The 22159-nt window shown below is 42.4% G+C and overlaps 1 protein-coding gene across 3 annotated transcripts in view; it reads left to right on the forward strand.

Moving 5' to 3' along the window:
• GLRB (glycine receptor beta) overlaps positions 1-22159 on the forward strand; it is a 159100-nt gene that overhangs the window by 107890 nt on the left and 29051 nt on the right. For all 3 annotated transcript variants that reach the window (XR_013219997.1, XM_077279400.1, XM_077279401.1), the window contains exons 5-7: positions 4325-4554; positions 19704-19786; positions 20319-20459. Coding sequence is in view for 2 of the 3 variants with exons in the window: in XM_077279400.1 (XP_077135515.1) it covers positions 4325-4554; positions 19704-19786; positions 20319-20459 (454 nt within the window). In the remaining variant the exon portion in view is untranslated. The remainder of the gene's footprint in view (positions 1-4324; positions 4555-19703; positions 19787-20318; positions 20460-22159) is intronic.

The raw sequence follows: 22159 nt of genomic DNA on the forward strand, positions 1-22159 counted from the left end.
CTTCTAAAGATCCTAATCACTGTAAGATACAATATTGTTACGCTCCAGGAAGACATCCAGGGCTCTCTTAAACCCCTCAACTGAGATCACCATCACCACCTCCTCAGGCAAGAAATTCCAGATTCTCACTGCCCTAACAGTAAAGAATCCTCTTCTATGTTGGTGGAAAAACCTTCTCTCCTCCAGACGCAGAGAATGCCCCTTGTGACCGTCACCTTCTTTGGTATAAACAGATCCTCTGAGAGATATTTGTATTGTCCCCTTATATACTTATACATGGTTATTAGATCGCCCCTCAGTCGTCTTTTTTTCTAGACTAAATAATCCTAATTTTGCTAATATCTGTCCTTTGTACTCCTCTCTAGTTCCAACTTATCCTCCAAGAAGTCCATTAGAGCGTAAATATTAAGATCATATAATTGGGTGTAATCTCTAAATATTTGGTATATTCATTTCTAAAGTGAGCCACAATTTGTAACCAACAAAATTCTTCTCTGACCACCCAATAATCACTTCTAACAGGCATAAACATTAATTTTATTAATTTTTCTTGCCAGTTGAAATGGAGCCCAGAAAAACTGCCAAAAGTGTCAATAATATCCATGGTTAGAGGTAAAGAGAGTGTGAGGTCTGACATAAACCAAATCAAATCATGTGCGTAAGGACCAGCTCTGTCCTCTGTAGAGCCAACTTTTATTCCATGATATTTCGGAGCTGGTATTTGATGGCCAGGCAATCAATTGCAAATAAAGGGCATAGAGTATACCTGTCTTGTTTTTCTGTCCAAGGGGAACAGTGATGGCCATAAGCAGTTTATGTGAATTCAGTTTCTAAGGGAATGTTGTAGTATGGAAACCCATTTACAAAATAGTGGGCAAACCTAAAACTAAATACCCTCACTCTACTGAGTAGAGAGCCTTGGCCGTGTCTTGTGACACCAGAGAGGTTGGAAAACTACAAGAGGTCTGTGACCTGTTATCAGACCTTGATTTCCCTGTCATAAAACCACATTGGTTGAAATGTATTATATCCAAGATCACCTTATTTGGTATGTAGCCCAAAAGTTTTGTTTCGATTTTATAATCAATATTTAAGAGATCTGGACCTATGGGATAGACTCTGCTGCATCTTTATCGGGTTTTAATATTACAAAAACTATAGCAACGTAAAAAGTCCACAGGATGACCACACTTAAAAAAAGGTTAATAAACTTCATGCGGTCTAAGTTGATTGATCTTGAGATATTTCTTCTATACTCCAGTGGGAACCCATCATGATCCAAGGACAAGGCCATAGTCCTCTCATCAGCACTAATAGGGGCTTTCAGGGCTGCTAGCCTTTCTGGTTTCACTGTTGGAAAATTTTAACTTACCAAGATATTCAGACAGATCTTCCCCAGAGGAGTTGACATGTGACTGTTATAATTCTGGTTAACACTTGGAGAAACTATGCAGAATCCCCAACAAGATCTGTCACCAAACCCTCTGCCCACCTCCAATCTTATCTACAGTGCGGAGCACTGGAAGGGAAGCAGAGTTTTGATTAACTACCGGATCCACTGTCTGATTTCCCTGCTGTGACTGTCTAGAAAAGAACAGATGCTCCTTCAAGAGTTGCAAATCTTACCCGTCCAAAGCCATTGTTCCCTATTCTTCTCACTGGGGTTCTGAGTATTTGCCCTCTTGGCAGTTACCGTACACATCTAGAGGCCAACTGGTGAGCTCTTTTCCAAGGCGTTCCCATGCCTCTCACACTCCTCAATAACATTCTTATACTAGCCATTTGTAGATAGGAAAATATCTACTTGCATAATATCATATACTGAAAATTAAATATTTTGCATATCCCTAAGTAACCAGGAGCCCAATTCATTCAATATAGGGAAATGCACTAAAGTATAATATTAGGTCCAACACAATTTAAATATCAAAACTGAGGATCCAACACTGTATCAACAGAGAGAGTGCCATATATGCAAGCACAGGTAGATTAAATACAGTAGTTCTGTAAAATGTGATCCAGTAAAAGCGGAAAAAAGGAGCATGTAAACAAATACCAGATGGAATATTTTGCGTAGACACAAGGTCACAACAAAAAAATTACATTTAAAGGGAATTTATCAAGGTTTTTGCCAAATAGAGAGAAGCCTAACATAGTGTCAGAAACCCTGATTTCAGCTATGTCACTTAGTGTATCTTTTGTGACATTGTTTTATCAGCAGGGGATCATCATTCGAGGACTAGTAAATCTGCTGCCAGGTAGTCAAGAATATTCATGATCTCTGTATAACCCAACCCCACTACTGATTGGCAGTTTTTTGCATACACCGTACAGGGGTAGAACGCGGCCAGTCTGTCGTGTGGTCGGGGTTATACAGGGCTGAACATTCAGAGAACTGCTAGATCTGCAGCAGAAAAAACAATGACAACACATCGCTGGAATCAGGGGTCTCTGTGGAGTAGCAAAAACCTGGTGACAGATTTCCTTTCAGATCTAACATGTATTATATCTAGTAAACTACTGTATATTGAAAAAGGGGAGGTAATAAAAAATACAAATGAACATTTACACATCTACAAGGAAGCAAAAAAATTGACTGAGGAGATCTTGCGCGACCATAAATATTCATCTCTGCTTAGAAAGCCATTCATCGGCCCCTGAAAGGCAAAGATCGCCGGCCGCCACCCCCAAACAGGCGGAATATGCCAATGAGTATCAAATATGAAAATCTCTCAATCGCTTTATGGAGAGGAAAGTGGCTCTATGTATAGTTCTGCAGAAGTTGGGAAAGATGGGAAGATGGCCCATTACCAAACACCAGCCTAGTGCCATTCTTGTTTTTATGTCTGGGTTCCTATCTGGAATTTTAGCTACATCTAAACTCTCCTAAACTTCTATTTAATGAGACCAATTTATTCCGAACTTGGTTTTCAATCTCAGAAGTAACTTCTCCTAGTATCTGGTGCGTATAGGAGATAATGGGCTGTTTCCTTCCTTCTTGCAGAGCTTTGTGTATTGGAATATGAATAATATAATTGAACATGGAAACAATACAAGTGTAACAAGTCTGGCATAGACTTGGATATGAAAAAGAAATGCTGTGCATTGGAGAATACTAATCTTGGAATTACATTTAGCACTTGTTAAAGTATGATGCTGATAACACACATTATACATGTAATTATCTTCTGTGAGGTGGCGAGTTGTAAAGTGCATCTTCGCAAAGCTAATGAGCTCATTCATGGCCGGCTAGGAACATGACTTGAAAATTAGTTTGTAAATAGAAGACCTATAATTGAACTTCTAATTAGACTTGGACTGTTAGAATAAGACCACAACATTCAGAGCGGGAGCGGAAGTCTTTCCTTATTACACTGTAATTGATATTGTATACGCAGAATATTTCCTCGACCGACCGTGCTAAGATCAGTCCTGCTGCTAACCCAGACCGCTAACCAGAAGCATGTTTGCCTTCCTTGGCTGCAGACCTGACCAAATTATGGAATTTTCTGTTTTACGGCACTTTGCATATTACTGTTATTTGTAAGCCTGAGCATATTTACATAGATTGTAGGGTTTGGAGTATTCATGATCTTTGAGACTACGGCCACAATTCATTAGAACAGTTTTTCCCAAATTCTGACGTAAATCGCTTTGAAAAGTTGTAAAATTGTAGCGCAAAATCTGGCAAATTTTTGCACTTTCACTTCAAGTTCTCCTAGTTCTGGCAAAATGGGTGCAACTGGATACAACGGGGACGTTACTCCACAATTCGTCTAATTCATGACCTGTTATGGCATTTGTTACGCTAGATATCTTACGAAGTTAAAGACTAGAGTAAGACTTCTGTTGTTGTGCATGGGGGCACCCTTTAATGAATCAGTAGCGTCTGTTGCCTAAATCCCCCCCATCAATATCAGCAAGAAATTATCTGGACTTGATGAATTGGGGCCTAATATTTTCTACATAGAACATCTCTTGCTGCAAAGGAATTGGGCACAGTGGCTGCTTTTACGGCAGTCATGCCCACTTTCTACTCTGAGTTCAGTTGCACTTGATAAATGTCCTCTGCAAATTATAATATGTTAGATATCCATTAATTAAATAGAACAAAAATATTATCTTAAACAAAAAAAACACCACCAGATGGAAAAGTTGCTTTTTTACATGTAATAAATTCTCATTTATTTTGCCGGGTGTGGTTAGGTGACCTCAATAAATCTGGAATACTAAATGATGAGATAATGATGATGTGAACATGTCCATCAAAGACTGTTACCACATTTACAGCAAGTACAAATTTTTTCCATTTTTTTTTTTACAGGACTACAGAGTCAACATCTTTCTAAGGCAGAGATGGAATGACCCCCGACTAAAGCTTCCCAATGATTTTAAAGGCTCTGATGCGCTTACAGTGGATCCGACAATGTTCAAGTGTCTGTGGAAACCAGATTTATTTTTTGCAAATGAAAAGATGGCCAATTTTCATGATGTCACCCAAGAAAATATCCTCTTGTTTATTTTTCGTGATGGAGATGTTCTGCTTAGCATGAGGCAAGTTTCCTTCAGTTTTTAATCCTCCCTCTTTATAAGGTGGATTTATTTATATGTGGAAAGTTTTTACAACTCAGTAGGTACTACAGTGCAAAGGTGATGAAAGATTGTGCATCGGAATATTAACAGAAACATAACTCTTACACTAATTCTGGTCTGTCAAATATGCAGTCTTGATATAGAGTATTTAAAAGGGTTGGGCATTTTTATATACACTCTTGTGAATGGCCCATTAATGGGACAATGTAGCCTTGCAGCACTGGGGTCATAGATTCAAGTCTCACAAAGAACAACATCTACAAGGAGTTGGTATGTTCTTTCCATGTTTGTGTTGGTTTCCTCCGAGCACTCGGGTTTCCATCCACACTCCAAAGACCTACTGATAGGGAATTTAGATTGTGAGCCCCATTGGGGACAGTAATGATGTATATAAAGCGCTGTGAAAATTAGTAGCGCTATATAGAATAAATAGTAGTTGTAGTCTTCCAGAAGATTTTAGCCTATCCAACGACTAGCACCATTGGGTAGGTCACTTTAAGACACATGGAAACACTACCTAGATAGTCATTTGTTGCAGGGAAATAACATAGAAAATCCTCAACATTAATCATGACAAGCCAGGTTATTATTATAGCGCCATTTATTCCATGGCGTTTTACATGTGAAAAGGGGTATACATAATAATAAAAAAAAAACACGTACAGTAATCATTAACAATACAAGTCACTGACTGATACAGGAGGAGAGAGGACCCTGTCCACAATAGTTCACTGTCTACAAGGGATGGGTGAGGATACAGTAGGTGAGGGAAGAGGTGGTTCATGCAGCGGTATAGTAAAGCTAGTGTTACTGCAGATTGCAGGATTGTTAGAAGAGGTAGGCCTTCAGGTTCCTTTTGAAGGTTTCCACAGTAGGCGAGAGTCTGATATGTTAGGGTAGATCCTTCCAGAGTAGGGGGATGCACTGGAGAAATCATGTATGCGATTGTGGGACGAGGGGAGTAGAGAAGGAGATCTTGTGAGGATCAGAGGCAACGTGCAGGTAAGTATCGGGAGACTAGGTCACAGATGTGTGAAGGAGAAGGGTTGCAGATGGCTTTGTATGTTATGGTTCAGGTTTTGAACTGGAGCCTCAATGTACAGATCCTGTAAATATTTTTGAGTTGCAGTTAGCTGGAGGTGGAAAGGGCTTCGATATGTGGTTTGAAGGAGAGGGCAGAGTCAATAGTTACCCTAAGGCAACCAGCTTACGGGACTGGGGAGAGCACCCTTTGACTTTGATGTATATCTCTGTTGGGGGGTGTTGAGTGAGATTGGGGAAAGATGTTTAATTCTATTTTGTCCATGTTCAGTTTTAGAAATTGAGCAGAGAAGGATGAAATAGCAAACAGACATTGTGGGATTCTGGTTGGTAAGGAGGTGATATCGTATTCATAGAGGTTGATCTGTGTGTCATCAGCATAGAGATCATGATGAAAGCCGTGGGACTCTGAGCTGTAGCAGGCTGAAGGTGTAGATGAAGACTAGCAGGGGTCCTGGAACTGAATCTTGGGGGAAACTAAGGGTACCACAGTGGCATTTTTATCGCTACGACGGCACGATTCGTGACGTTCTAGCGATATCGTTACGATCTCGCAGTGTCTGACACGCTACTGCGATCAGGCACCCAGCTGAGAATCGTACGTCGTAGCACATCGTTTGAAACTTTCTTTCGTCGCTGGATCTCCCGCTGTCATCGCTGGATCGTTGTGTGTGACAGCGATCCAGCGATGCGTTCGCTTGTAACCAGGGTAAACATCAGGTAACTAAGCGCAGGGCCGCGCTTAGTAACCCGATGTTTACCGTGGTTACCAGCGTAAAAGTAAAAAAAAACAAACCGTACATGCTCACCATCTGATGTCCGTCAGGTCCCTTGCCGTCTGCTTTCCGCTCTGACTGTCTGCCGGCCGGAAAGTGAGAGCAGATCACAGCGGTGACGTCGCCGCTGTGATCTGCTCTCACTGTACGGCCGGATCTCAGTCAGAGCAGGAAGCAGACTGCGAGGGACCTGACGGACATCAGATGGTGAGTATGTACTGTTTTTTTTTTTTTACTTTTACGCTGGTAACCACGGTAAACATCGGTTTACTAAGCGCGGCCCTGCGCTTAGTAACCCGATGTTTACCCTGGTTACCCGGGGACTTCGGCATCGCTCCAGCGCCGTGATTGCAACGTGTGACCGCAGTCTACGACGCTGGAGCGATAATCGTACGACGCTGCGACGTCACGAATCGTGCCGTCGTAGCGATGTAAATGGTACTGTGTGACGGTACCCTAACAGAGGGTGAGATAAGGTAGTGGTGGGTAAATTGCACTCTGAATGTCTGTTCTGTTAGGTATGAAGAGATCCAAGATAGGGCCAAGTAGGTGATTGAAAGAGATGAGAGAATCTGTAGTAAGAGAGAATTATTATTATTATTATTATTATTATTATTATTATTTATTTATATAGCACCATTAATTCCATGGTGCTGTACATGAGAAGGGGTAACATCAAAATACAAATATCACTTACAGTAAACAAAACTAACAATGACAGACTGATACAGAGGGAAGAGGACCCTGCCCTTGCGGGCATACATTCTACAGGAATATGGGGAAGGAGACAAGTAGGGTGAGGGTTGCAGTAGCTCCGATGGTGTTGAGGTGGCCGTGTGGTCATTACAGGCTGTAAGCTTCTTTGAAGAGATGATTTTTCAGGTTTCTTTTGAAGGATCCAAATGTGGTGGATAACCGGACTTGTTGGGGCACAGAATTCCAGATGATGGGGATATTCGGGAGAAGTCTCGGAGGCGATTGTGTGAGGAGCGAAAAAGCGTGAAGGAGAGAGGGAGGTCTTGGGAGGACCGGAAATTACGTGAGGGAAGATATTGAGAGATTAGTTCGGAAATGTACGGAGGAGAAAGGTTATGGATGGCTTTGTAGGTCAGTGTTAGTAGTTTAAACTGGATACGCTGGGAAATTGGGAGCCAGTGAAGGGATTTGCAAAGAGGTGAAGCAGGAGTGTAGTGAAGAGCGAGATTAATTAGTCGTGCAGCAGAGTTAAAGATGGACTGGAGGGGTGCGAGAGTGTTAGAAGGTAGGCCACAGAGGAGGATGTTGCAGTAGTCGAGACGGAAGATGATTAGGGCATGTACAAGCATTTTGGTAGAGTGAGGGTTGAGGAAAGGACGGATTCTGGAAATATTTTTGAGATGGAGGCGACAGGAGGTGGCGACAGCTTGGATGTGCGGTTTGAAGGACAGGGCAGAGTCCAGGGTTACTCCGAGGCAGCGGATTTTTGGGACAGGGGAAAGTGTGATTTCATTTATTTTGATAGATAGATCAGGTAGGGAAGATATGCGAGATGGAGGAAAGATAATTAATTCAGATTTGTCCACATGGAGCTTGAGGAAGCGAGAGGAGAAGAAGGAGGATATGGCTGATAGACACTCTGGGATTCTGGAGAGCAGAGAGGTGACATCTAGGCCAGAGAGGTAGATCTGAGTGTCATCAGCATATAGATGGCACTGGAAGCCATAGGACCTTATGAGGGCCCAAGGACAGAGCCTTGAGGGACACCAACAGAGAGGGGGCAAGATGAAGAGATAGTATGGGAGTAGGAAACACTAAATGTGCGGTTGGTAAGGTATGAGGGACTGGTCCACTGTGTCAAAAGCAGGGGACTGGTCCAGGAGAAGGAGGACAGAGTAGTGTTGCTTGGCTTTGGTGGTTAGTAAGTCATTGGTGACATTAGTTAGGGCAGTTTCATTTGAATGATGTTGTCAAAACTGGTCAAAGTGGAAGCAGGAGGAGAGTTCAAGATGGACATGCTGTTCCAGTAGGTTTGATGGCTTTTTGGGGATGTGCATGATTGAGGCATGTTTAAAGAATGATGGGAAGACACCAGTTGTTAGTGATAGGTTGAAGAGATGGGTTATTGTTGGAATGAAGACTGGTGAGGTTTGGGATGTGCTGGAATGGGATCTGGTCAAATACATGGTGGTAAGATGTGATCTGGAGAGTAGAGGGGAAAGCTTATCTTCTGTAATGGTGGAGAAGCTGGTTTTGGAAGATGAGAGTTGAGTAGTTATGAAGAGGGTTTGTGGGGACTGTAGGTCAAATCTTTTTCTGATGTTGCAAATCTTCTACTTGAAGAATGTGGCAAAATTTTCAGCTGAGAGGAGAGGGAATATGTGCTGCGGAGGGACTAGAGAAGTGAAAGTGTTGTTGAACAGCTGTTTAGGGTTGTAAGACAGGGAGGAAAGATAAGTAGGTTTGTTTTGCAGCAGTGAATGTGGACTTGAAATTGGTGAGAGACTGTTTGTATGTGATGAAGTGTTCAGTGGAATGGCATCTTTTCCATCTCCACTTAGAAATACTGGATGCATGCTTCAGTCAGGCTGGTATGCCAGGGTTGCCTATTGATCGTGCGTGCTTTGGTATGTGTGATGGGGGCGACCGATTCGAGGGATGCTGCTATGGTGTTATATAAAGCGGCGGCAGCATTGTATAAGGAACCTATGTCTGCAAGTAGGAGAAGAGACTTAGAAAATTAGTGTAAATCAAGGTATTTGAGTTTTTTGCGAGGGTGTGCAAGTTTGTGGAGTGAGGATTGTGCACTTGGAAGGGAGAGGGAAGAGAATGTGAGTAGGTTGTGGTCAAACGGGGGAGAGGAGTTAATTAAAGAGGTTAGATATGGAACCGACACAAGTGACGATGAGGTCCAGTGTGTGGCCAGCTTTGTGAGTAGTTGTGGAAGCCAAAGGGCGAAGCCAAAGGAGGAAGTGAACGTTAGAAACTTGGAGACCGCTGAGTGGGAAGTGTCAATAGAGATGCTTTAACATTAATGGTAGAAGAAAGAATCAATGCAATAAGGATGTGCACACTTAAAGTGGGGAAAAAAGTATTTAGTCAGCCACCAATTTTGCAGCTTCTCGCACTTTAAAAAGATGAGAAGGCCTGTAATTGACATTATAGGTAGACAACAACTATGAGAGTCAAAATGAGAAAACAAATCCAGAAAATCACCTTGTCTGATTTGACAAGATTTATTTTGCAAATTATGGTGGAAAATAAGTATTTGGTCATTAGCAAAAGTTCATCTCAATATTTTGTTATATATCCTTTTTTAGCAATGACAGAGGTCAAACTTTTCCTGTAAGTCTTCACATGGTTGGTACACACTGTTGCTGGTATGTTGGCCCATTCCTCCATGCAGATTTCCTCTAGAGCAGTGATATTTTGGGCCTGTCGCTGGGCAACATGGACTTTCAACTCCCTCCAAAGGTCTTCTATGGGGTTGAGATCTGGAGACTAGCTAGGCCACTCCAGGACCTTCATATGCTTCTTACAAAGCCACTCCTTCTTTGCCCTGGCTGTGTGCTTGGGATTATTATCATGCTTAACCCCTTCCCAACCTTTGACGCCACGTAGGCGTCATGAAAACCCGTGCCAATCCGACCCATGACGCCTATGTGGCGTCATGGAATGATCGCGTCCCTGCAGAGCGGGTGAAAGGGTTAACTCCGATTTCACCCGATCTGCAGGGAGAGGGGGAGTGGTACTTCAGCCCAGGGGGGGTGGCTTCACCCCCCCGTGGCTACGATCGCTCTGATTGGCTGTTGAAAGTGAAACTGCCAATCAGAGCGATTTGTAATATTTCACCTAAAAAACTGGTGAAATATTACAATCCAGCCATGGCCGATGCTGCAATATCATCGGCCATGGCTGGAAATACTGAAGTGAAGCCACCGATCTGTCCCGTAGTCCCCTCCGTCCTGTGCTCCGCTCCCCCGTCCTCCTGTCCGCTCCCCCCGTGCTCCTATGTCACCCCCCCGTGCTCCGACGCCCCTCCGTGCCCCGATCTCCCCCCCGTGCCCCGATCTCCCCCCCCCTTATACTTACCGAGGCTCCCGGTGCCCGTCCGCCTCCTCCATAAGCGCTGCCATCTTCCAAAATGGCGGGCGCATGCTCAGTGCGCCCGCCGAATATGCCGGCCGGCAGATTCATTACAAAGTACATTTTGATCGCTGTGGTAGGTTCTATCACAGCGATCAAAATAAAAAAAATTATAAATAAACCCCCCCTTTATCACCCCCATAGGTAGGGACAATAATAAAATAAAGAAAATATTTTTTTTTCTTTTTCCACTAGGGTTAGGGATAGAACTAGGGTTAGAAATAGGGGTAGGGTTAGGGTTACGGGTAGGGTTAGGGTTAGGGTTATGGCATGTGCACACAGTGCGGATTTGGCTGCGGATCCGCAGCGGATTGGCTGCGGATCCGCAGCGGATTGGCCACGGATCTGCAGCGGATTGGCCGCGGATCCGCAGCGGATTGGCCGCGGATCCGCAGCTGCGAATTCGTAGCAGTTTTCCATCAGGTTTACAGTACCATGTACACCTATGGAAAACCAAATCCGCTGTGCCCATGGTGCGGAAAATTCCGCGCAGAAACGCTGCGTTGTATTTTCCGCAGCATGTCAATTCTTTGTGCGGATTCCACAGCGTTTTACACCTGTTCCTCAATAGGAATCCGCAGGTGAAATCCGCACAAAAAAACACTGGAAATCTGCTGTAAATTCGCAAGTAAAACGCAGTGCCTTTTACCTGCAGATTTTTCAAAAATCGTGCGGAAAAATCTCACACGAATCCGCAACGTGGGCACATAGCCTTAGGGTTAGGGTTGGAATTAGAGTTAGGGTTGGAATTAGGGCTAGGGTTGGAAATAGGGTTAAGATTAGGCTTGTGGTTAGGGTTACGGATAGGGTTAGGGGTGTGTTGGGGTTACAGTTGTGGTTAGGGTTGGGATTAGGGTTAGGGTTGGGATTAGGGTTAGGATTAGGGTTGGAATTAGGGTTACGGGTGTGTTGTGGTTAGGGTTGTGGTTAGGGGTGTGCTGGGGTTAGGGTTGTGATTAGGGTTATGGCTACAGTTGGGATTAGGAGTAGGGGTGTGTTGGGGTTAGTGTTGAAGTTAAAATTGAGGGGTTTCCACTGTTTAGGCACATCAGGGATCTCCAAACGCAACATGGCGCCACCATTGATTCCAGCCAATCTTGCGTTCAAAAAGTCAAATGGTGCTCCCTCCCTTCCGAGCCCTGACTTGTGCCCAAACAGTGGTTTACCCCCACATATGGGGTATCAGCGTACTCACAACAAACTGAGCAACAAATATTGGGGTCCAATTTCTCCTGTTACCCTTGTGAAAATAAAAAATTGCTTGCTAAAACATCTTTTTTGAGGAAAGAAAAATGATTTTTTATTTTCACGGCTCTGAGTTGTAAACTTCTGTGAAGCACTTGGGGGTTGAACGTGCTCATCACACATCTAGATAAGTTCCTTGGGGGGTCTAGTTTCCAAAATGGGGTCACTTGTGGGGTGTTTCTACTGTTTAGGCACATCAGGGGCTCTGCAAATGCAATGTGACGCCCGCAGACCATTCCATCAAAATCTGCATTCCAAAACGTCACTACTTCCCTTCCGAGCCCCGGCATGTGCCCAAACAGTGGTTTACCCCCATATATGGGGTATCAGCGTACTCAGGAGAAACTGGACAACAACTTTTGGGTCCAATTTCTCCTGTTACTCTTGCAAAAATAAAAAATTCTGGGCTAAAAAAATATTTTTGAGGAAAGGAAACACATTTATTATTTTCACGGCTCTGCGTTATAAACTTCTGTGAAGCACTTGGGGGTTCAAAGTGCTCACCACACATCTAGATAAGTTCCCTTGGGGGTCTAGTTTCCAAAATGGAGTCACTTGTGGGGAGTTCCTACTGTTTAGGCACATCAGGGGCTCTGCAAAAGCAACCTGACGCCCGCAGAGCATTCCATCAAAGTCTGCATTTCAAAACATCACTACTTCCCTTCCGAACCCCGACGTGTGCCAAAACAGTGGTTTACCCCCATATATGGGGTATCAGCGTACTCAGGAGAAACTGGACAACAACTTTTGGGGTCCAATTTCTCCTGTTACCCTTGGGAAAATAAAAAATTGGGGGCTAAAAAATCATTTTTGAGAAAAGAAAAATTATTTTTTATTTTCATGGCTCTGCGTTATAAACTTCTGTGAAGCACTTGGGGGTTCAAAGTGCTCACCACAGATCTAGATTAGTTCCTTGGGAGGTCTAGTTTCCAAAATGGGGTCACTTGTGCGGGAGCTCCAATGTTTAGGCACACAGGGGCTCTCCAAACGCGACATGGTGTCCGCTAATGATTGGAGCTAATTTTCCATTCAAAAAGCCAAATGGCATGCCTTCCCTTCCGAGCCCTGCCGTGCGCCCAAACAGTGGTTTACCCCCACATATGGGGTATCATCGTACTCAGGACAAACTGGACAACAACATTTGGGGTCCAATTTCTCCTATTACCCTTGGGAAAATAAAAAAGTCTGGGCTAAAAATCATTTTTGAGGAAAGAAAAATTATTTTTTATTTTCACGGCTCTGCGTTATAAACTTATGTGAAGCACCTGGGGGTTATAAGTGCTCACTATGCATTTAGATAAGTTCCTTGGGGGGTCTAGTTTCCAAAATGGGGTCACTTGTAGGGGATCTCCAATGTTTAGGCACACAGGGGTTCTCCAAACGCGACATGGTGTCCGCTAACGATTGGAGCTAATTTTCCATTCAAAAAGTCAAATGGCACGCCTCCCCTTCCGAGCCTTGCCGTGCACCCAAACAGTGGTTTACCCCCTCATATGAGGTATCGGCGTACTCAGGAGAAATTGCCCAACAAATTTTAGGATCCATTTTATCCTGTTGCCCATGTGAAAATGAAAAAATTGAGGCTAAAATAATTTTTTTGTGAAAAAAAAGTACTTTTTCATTTTTACGGATCAAGTTGTGAAGCACCTGGGGGTTTAAAGTGCTCACTATGCTTCTAGATAAGTTCCTTGGGGGGTCTAGTTTCCAAAATGGGGTCACTTGTGGGGGAGCTCCAATGTTTAGGCACACAGGGGCTCTCCAAACGCGACATGGTGTCCGCTAAAGATTGGAGCCAATTTTTCATTCAAAAAGTCAAATGGCGCTCCTTCCCTTCCGAGCCCTGCCGTGCGCCCAAACAGTCGTTTACCCCCACATATGAGGTATCAGCGTACTCAGGACAAATTGGACAACAACATCCGTGGTCCAGTTTCTCCTTTTACCCTTGGGAAAATAAAAAAATTGTTGCTAAAAGATCATTTTTGTGACTAAAAAGTTAAATGTTCATTTTTTACTTCCATGTTGCTTCTGCTGCTGTGAAACACCTGAAGGGTTAATAAACTTCTTGAATGTGGTTTTGAGCACCTTGATGGGTGCAGTTTTTAGAATGGTGTCACTTTTGGGTATTTTCAGCCATATAGAACCCTCAAAATGACTTCAAATGTGAGGTGGTCCCTAAAAAAAAAATGGTTTTGTAAATTTTGTTGTAAAAATGAGAAATCACTGGTCAAATTTTAACCCTTATAACTTCCTAGCAAAAAAAAAATTTGTTTCCAAAATTGTGCTGATGTAAAGTAGACATGTGGGAAACGTTATTTATTAACTATTTTGTGTCACATAACTCTCTGGTTTAACAGAATAAAAATTCAAAATGTGAAAATTGCGAAATTTTCAAAATTTTCGCCAAATTTCCGTTTTTTTCACAAATAAACTCAGAAATTATCGACCTAAATTTACCACTAACATGAAGCCCAATATGTCACGAAAAAACAATCTCAGAATCGCTAGGATCCGTTGAAGCGTTCCTGAGTTATTACCTCATAAAGGGACACTGGTCAGAATTGCAAAAAACGGCAAGGTCATTAAGGCCAAAATAGGCTGGGTCATGGAGGGGTTAAAGACCCATCCACGTTTAATCTTCAATGCCCTAGCTGATGGAAGGAGGTTTGCACTCAAAATCTCACAATACACGGCCCTATTAATTTTTTCATGTACACGGATCAGTCGTCTTGGTCCCATTGCAAAGAAACAGTTTCAAAGCATGATGTTGCCACCCCCATGCTTCACAGTAGGTATGGTATTCTTTGGATGCAACTCAGCACTCTGTCTCCTCCAAACACAACAAGGTTTGCTACCAAACAGTTCTACTTTGGTTATATTAGGCTACATGACATTCTTCCAATACTCTTCTGGGTAATCCAAATGCTCTCTAGCCAACTTCAGATGGGCCCGGACATGTAGTGGCTTAAGCAGGGGGACACGTCTGGCACTGCAGGATCTAAGTCCCTGGCGTTGTAGTGTGTTACTGATGGTAGCCTTTGTGACGGTGGTTCCAGCTCTATGCAGGTCATTCACTAGGTCCCCCTGTGTGGTTCTGTAATTTTTGCTCACCGTTCTAGTGATCATTTTGATCCCACGGGGTGAGATGTTGCGTGGAGCCCCAGATCAAGGGAGATTATCAGTGTTCTTGTATGTCTTCCATTTTCTTATTATTGCTCCCACAGTTGATTTCATCACACCAAGCTGCTTGCCTATTGAAGATTGTCTTCCCAGCCTGGTGCAGGGTTATAATTTTGTTTCTGGTGTCCTCCTTTGACAGCTATTTGGTCTTGACCATAGTGGAGTATTGAGTGTGACTGTTTGAGTTTGTGGACCGCTGTCTTTTATACTGATAACAAAGTCAAACAGGTGCTATTACTAATGTAATGAGTGTAGGACAGAGAAGCGTCTTGAAGTTGTTCCAGGTCCGTGAGAGCCAGAAATCTTGCATGTTTTTAGGTGACCAAATACTTATATTCAACCATAATTTGCAAAATGAATCTTGCCAAATCAGACATGGTGATTTTCTGGATGTTTTCTCATTTTGACTCTTATAGTTGTGGTCTACATATGATGTAAATTACAGGCCTCTCATCTTTTTAAGAGGGAGAACTTGCTCAATTGGTGGCTGACTAAATACTTTTTTTTTTTTTCCCCACTGTTGTACACTGGGGGGAAAAAAAAATAATATATATATATATATATATATATATATATATATATATATATATATATATATATATATAATGTACAGTGGGGGAAAAAAATATACATATATACTTGCACAGTGGGGGGGAATATATATATATATATATATATATATATATATATATATATATATATGTATGTATATGTGTATATATATGTATATATATATATATATATATATATATATATATATATATATATATGTATATGTGTGTATATATATATATATATATATATATAGCTCAAAAAAATAAAGGGAACACTTTAAACAACAGAATATAACTCCGAGTAAATGGAATAGAAAACAGATGGAAATGATTGCCAATTATCAAGACACACTCAATAAAGGAGTGGTTCTGCAGGTGGGGACCACAGACCACCTCTCAGTACCAATGCTTTCTGGCTGATGTTTTGGTCACTTTTGAATGTTGGTTGTGCTTTCACACTCGTGGTAGCATGAGACAGACTCTACAACCCACACAAGTGGCTCAGGTAGTGCAGCTCATCCAGGATGGCACATCAATGTGAGATGTGGCAAGAAGGTTTGCTGTGTCTGTCTGCATAGTGTCCAGATGTTGGAGGCGCTACCAGGAGGCAGACCAGTTCACCAGGCATTGTGAAGGGGGCCGTAGAAGGGAAACAACCCAGCAGCAGGACCGCTACCTCAGCCTTTATGCAAGGAGGAACAGGAGGAGCACTGCCAGAGCCCTGCAAAATGATCTCCAGCAGGCCACAAATATGCATGTTTCTGCACAAATGGTTAGAAACAGACTCCATGAGGATAGTCTGAGTCCCCGACTTTCACAGATTGGGGTTGTGCTCACATTCCAACACCGTGCAGGACCCTTGGCATTTCCCACAGAACACCAGGATTGGCAAATAAACCAATGTCGCCCTGTGCTCTTCACAGATGAAAGCAGGTTCACACTGAGCACATGACAGAGTCCGGAGACGCAGTGGAGAGCGATCTGCTGCCTGCAACATCCTTCAGCATGTGGCAGTGAGTCAGTAATGGTGTGGGGGGTGGCATTTCTTTGGCGGACCGCACAGCCCTCCATGTGCTCGCCAGAGGTAGCCTGACTGCTATTAGGTACCGAAATTAGATCCTCAGGCCCCTTGTGAGACCATATGCTGGTGTGGTTGGCCCTGGGTTCCTCCAAATGCAGGACAATGCCAGATCTCATGTGGCTGGAGTGTGTCAGTAGTTCTTGCAAGATGAGGGCATTGAAGCTATGGACTGGCCCGCTCTTTCCCCAGACCTGAATCCGATTGAACACATCTGGGACATCAGGTCTCGCACCATCCACCAACGTCAAATTGCACCACAGACTGTGCAGGAGTTGGTGGACGCTTTAGTCCAGGTCTGGGAGGAGATCTCTCAGGATACCATCCGCCGCCTCATCAGGAGCATGCCCAGGCGTTGTAGGGAGGTCATACAGGCACGTCTTGAGTCATTTCCAATGAAGTTGGATTAGCCTGTATATATATAATCGTCTAAGGTCCTCTTCCGTTTGTCTGCTTCTCTGTCACGGAAATCCCGTGTCGCTGATTGGTTGCGGCCAGCTGGGCACGACCAATCAGCGACAGGCACAGTCCGGATGCGAATTGGCCCTTCCCTACTCCCCTCCAGTCAGTGCCCCCTCCATACTCCCCTCCAGACAGCGCCCACATAGCGTTTTAGCAGTCCGTTAAACGGACTGCTTTACACCGCGGCATAACGCGGTGTAACACAGTCCGTTGACGCTGCCATAAACCCTGTAAGTGTGACCAACTTGTTACTATTGATGCTGCCTATACTGCGTCAGCGACAGATGCAGTCCGGTCGCGAATTGGAGTGGGATTTGAACCACTCTTCACTAACTGGTCGCGCCCGGCCGGCCGAATCCTGTGTATTCAGTGCATTATTCTGATATCTTCATAAATAAACTACATACATATTCTACAATACCCGATGCGTTAGAATCGGGCCACCATCTAGTGTAATGAATAAAGATTTACGACTGGAATACTTCAAGTCCGTGATGTGTAGGATGTGGGATTTTAGTGTTCCCTTTATTTTTTTGAGCAGTGAATGTAATATGTATTAGAACATCCAGAGAAAACAGAAAAGGTGGCACTCACCCAAGCGATGTAAATAAAAAATCCTTTATTCATCCATAAATTGGAGTACGGACATGCCTTTCGGGCTGCAGTTCAAAACGAGAGGGTGCAGGGAGAGAACCGGACGACGGCCGTTTCACGCGGATTGCGCTTCAACGGGTCCACGTACGTATTTTGTTGATGTTTCCAGGTGTTTCCATTATTTTGTCCAACCCTTGTATATATAGATATATAATATAATAAATATATATATATATATATATATATATATATATATATATATATATATATATATAATATTTTCTGCTTATGTTGATTATGGCTTACAGCCATTGAAAACCCAAAAGTCATTATCTCAGTAAATTTAGAATATTTTATAACATCACCTTGAAAAATTTTAAAATACGAAATGTTGGCCTACTGAAATGTATGTTCAGTAAATGCATTCGATACTTAGTCATGGCTTCTTTTGCATCAATTACTGCATCAATGCGGTGTGGCATGGTGGCGATCAGCCTGTGGCACTGCTGAGTTGTTATTGAAGCACAAGTTGTTTTGATAGCAGCCTTCAGCTGCATTGTTGGGTCTGGTGTCTCTCATCTTCCTCTTGACAATACCCTATAGATTCTTTATGGGGTTAAGGTCAGGCAAGTTTCCTGGCCTATCAAGCCCAGTGATACAGTTGTTTTTAAACCAGGTATTGGTACTTTTGGCAGTGTGGGCAGGTCCCAAGTCCTGCTGGAGAATGAAATTTCCATCTCCAAAAACTTGTCGGATGAGGAAAGAATGAAGTGCTCTAAAATTTCCTGGTAGACGGCTGTGCTGACTTTGGTCTTGATAAAACAGTGGACCTACACCAGCAGATGACATGGCTCCCCAAACCATCACTGATTGTGGAAATTTAACACTAGACTTCAAGCAGCTTGGATTGTGTGCCTCTCCACTCTTCCTCCAGACTCTGGGACCTTGATTTCCAAATAAAATGCTAAATTTGCTTTCATGTCAAAACACCTTAGACCACTGAGCAACAGTCCAGTTCTTGTTCTCCTTGGCCGAGGTAAGACGCTCCTGGCGTTGTCTAATGTTCAGTGGCTTAAAACAAGGAATGTGACACTTGTAGCCCATGTCCTGGATATGTCTGTGTTTGGTGTCTCTTGAAGCAATGACTCAAGCAATGCACTCCTTATTAATCTTCCCCCAAACTTTTGAATGGCCTTTTCTTAACAATCCTGTCAAGGCTGTGGTTATCCCGGTTACTTGTGCATCTTTTTCTACCACACTTTTTCCTTCCACTCAACTTTCCATTAATATGCTTGGATACAGCTCTCTGTGAACAGCCAACTTCTTTACAATGACCTTTTGTAGCTTACCCTCCTTGTGGAGTGTGTCAATGATTGCCTTCTGGACTTCTTTCAAGTCAGCAGTCTTCCTCATGATTGTGGAGCCTACTGAAACAGACTAAGGGATCTTTCTAAACACTTAGGAAGCCTATGAAAGTGTTTTTGTTAATTATTCTAACTTACTGAGATAATGACTTTTGGGTTTTCATTGCCTGCAAGCCATACTCCTCAACATTAACAGAATTAAACTCTTGAAATAGATCACTCTGTTTGCAATGACTCTATATAATGAGTTTCACTCTTTGTATTGAAGAACTGAAATAAATAAACTTTTTGATAATATTCTAATTTTGTGAGAAGCACCTGTATGTATGTATGTATGTATGTGTGTGTGTGTGTGTGTGTGTGTGTGTATATATACACACATATATATATATATATATATATATATATATATATATATATATATATATATATATATATATATATATATATATATATATATATATATATATATATATATATATATATTATATCTCCAAGGCAATATATTTCTTTACTTTAATGTATTTATTTTTCTGATAGCCACTCTTTTCTTGGCTACCAGAGACATTGCACAACTGAATTAATCTTCTAAATTGCACTATGGGGGCTTCAGGAATCTTACAGGTTAATTTATCTTTTACATGCAGTATTTAATTTATTGTGAATTATTCATGTTGTATTTTTTACACCTACTCAGGTTGTCCATTACGTTGACCTGTCCCTTGGACTTAACACTATTCCCAATGGATACTCAGCGTTGCAAGATGCAGCTGGAAAGTTGTACGTACCAAAAATGTGTTTCCTATTGACCCATAGACATCGGCACCCAGAACCACTGACACATTAACTCATACGATAACCAACATCTTAAACAGCCTTCAGTAATAATTATGGGGCAGTGATGTGCATCCATTTCTTGTTCTTCATATTACATAACAGTATTTATATTTTTTTCAATTCTTCATTTTGCCATTCTAATATTCCAGATCTTGACATGCAGTTGACGATTATATGCAGATGTTGTACACGTTTTTTATAATCTAATATTGCATGTAGTATGTATTATCAGTGGGTTCCTTCTGGGCATTCCTCCTGGATCTGCCATTTTCTACAGCCTACGGGTACATAGACTGAGTCATTCTGGAGGCATAAACTGATGGGACTGATTGGGTACTGCACTGTGGAATATGTTAGCCCCCCAATATATACTAGAGCCCATTAAGCATTTAGCATAATTGTGACTAAAAAAAAAAAAAAAAAGCTAAATTAATGTTTTTTTTTTATTGCTGCAATCTTTTGCCTTGTCATACAGTTGGATACACGACAGATGATTTGCGGTTTATTTGGCAGCCAGGAGATCCTGTGCAAATGGAAAAGATTGCTCTGCCGCAGTTTGATATTAAAACAGAAGATATTGAATATGGTAATTGTACAAAGTACTACAAAGGCACCGGTGAGTAACATTCAGGCTATGGATTCAGTACATTGCCGGTATAAGCAGGTGTCACCGGTATGGGGGTGAGGTTCTCATTGCTTAAATATAGGTGGCACTATAGGATTCTTTTTTGTATTTTTTTTTCCAATCTTGATGGTTTAACTGTTTTGGAAACATGGCTCCAATAATGCAGAAATGGCTTTGACAGGTTATGCCAGGGGTCAGGCCATCCATTACATTAGAAAGCAGATTAGTTTTCCTTTGTGGCACGGCAATCCGGTCTTCCCCATTAACAGTTGCCTTGCTTATCGTATACATATTCTAAGACTAAGGGCTCGTGCAGATGAATCACACGTGTGCTGTCCGATTTTTGTTCGCGCTGGCCCATGTTATTCAATAGAGCTGTTGGGGTAAGTTCACACTAGGGTTTTTTTTCTGCACGAAAACCTAATCTCTCTTCAGGAAAGAAGCTGCAGGAAAAAGCATGTTTTCTTTGGTGTTTCTTGCATTTTTTGCTGTATTTTTGCTGCGGTTTTGGCATGCTAGATTTGTCTCTTGTGCATAAGTTTAGTGTTGAAAAGTCGTGTTCCATAGAATCAGGTTTTGGCACAAAAAACCGCAGCAATACCTGACACCTGCGTTATTTCAGCAGTTTTTCAACACCCATTCAAGTCAAAACGCTGAAAGTGACATGCTCTACAGTCATAGCCAAAAGTATTCACATCCCTGCAATTCTGTCAGATAATACTCAGTTTCTTCCTGAAAATGACTGCAAACACAAATTCTTTGGTATTATAATCTTCATTTAATTTGTCTTAAATGAAAAAACACAAAAGAGAATTAAGCAAAACATTGATCATTTCACACAAAACTCCAAAAATGGGCCAGACAAAAGTATTGGCACCCTCAGCCTAATACTTGGTTGCACAACCTTTATCCAAAATAACTGCGACCCACCACTTCCGGTAACCATCAATGAGTTTCTTACAATGCTCTGCTGGAATTTTAGACCATTCTTCTTTGGCAAACTGCTCCAGGTCCCTGATATTTGAAGGGTTCCTTCTCCAAACTGCCATTTTTAGATCTCTCCACAGGTGTTCTATGGGATTCAGGTCTGGACTCATTACTGGTCACCTTAGAAGTCTCCAGTGCTTTCTCTCAAACCATTTTCAAGTGCTTTTTGAAGTGTGTTTTGGGTCATTGTCCTGCTGGAAGACCCATGACCTTTGAGGGAGACCCAGCTTTCTCACACTGGGCCCTACATTATGCTGCAAAATTTGTTGGTAGTCTTCAGACTTCATAATCCCATGCACACGGTCAAGCAGTCCAGTGCCAGAGGCAGCAAAGCAACCCCAAAACATCAGGGAACCTCCGCCATGTTTGACTGTAGGGACCGTGTTCTTTTCTTTGAATGCCTCTTTTTTTCTCCTGTAAACTCTGTTGATGCCTTTGCCTAAAAAGCTCTACTTTTGTCTCATCTGACCAGAGAACATTCTTCCAAAATGTTTTAGGCTTTTTCAATTAAGTTTTGGCAAACTCCAGCCTGGCTTTTTTTGTCTCGGGGTAAGAAGTGGGGTCTTCCTGGGTCTCCTACCATACAGTCCCTTTTCATTCAGACGCCGACGGATAGTACGGGTTGACACTGTTGTACCCTCGGACTGCAGGGCAGCTTGAACTTGTTTGGATGTTAATCGAGGTTCTTTATCCAACATCCGCAC

Source organism: Ranitomeya variabilis, chromosome 1 (assembly GCF_051348905.1).
Source record: "Ranitomeya variabilis isolate aRanVar5 chromosome 1, aRanVar5.hap1, whole genome shotgun sequence".
Lineage (NCBI taxonomy): Eukaryota > Metazoa > Chordata > Amphibia > Anura > Dendrobatidae > Ranitomeya > Ranitomeya variabilis.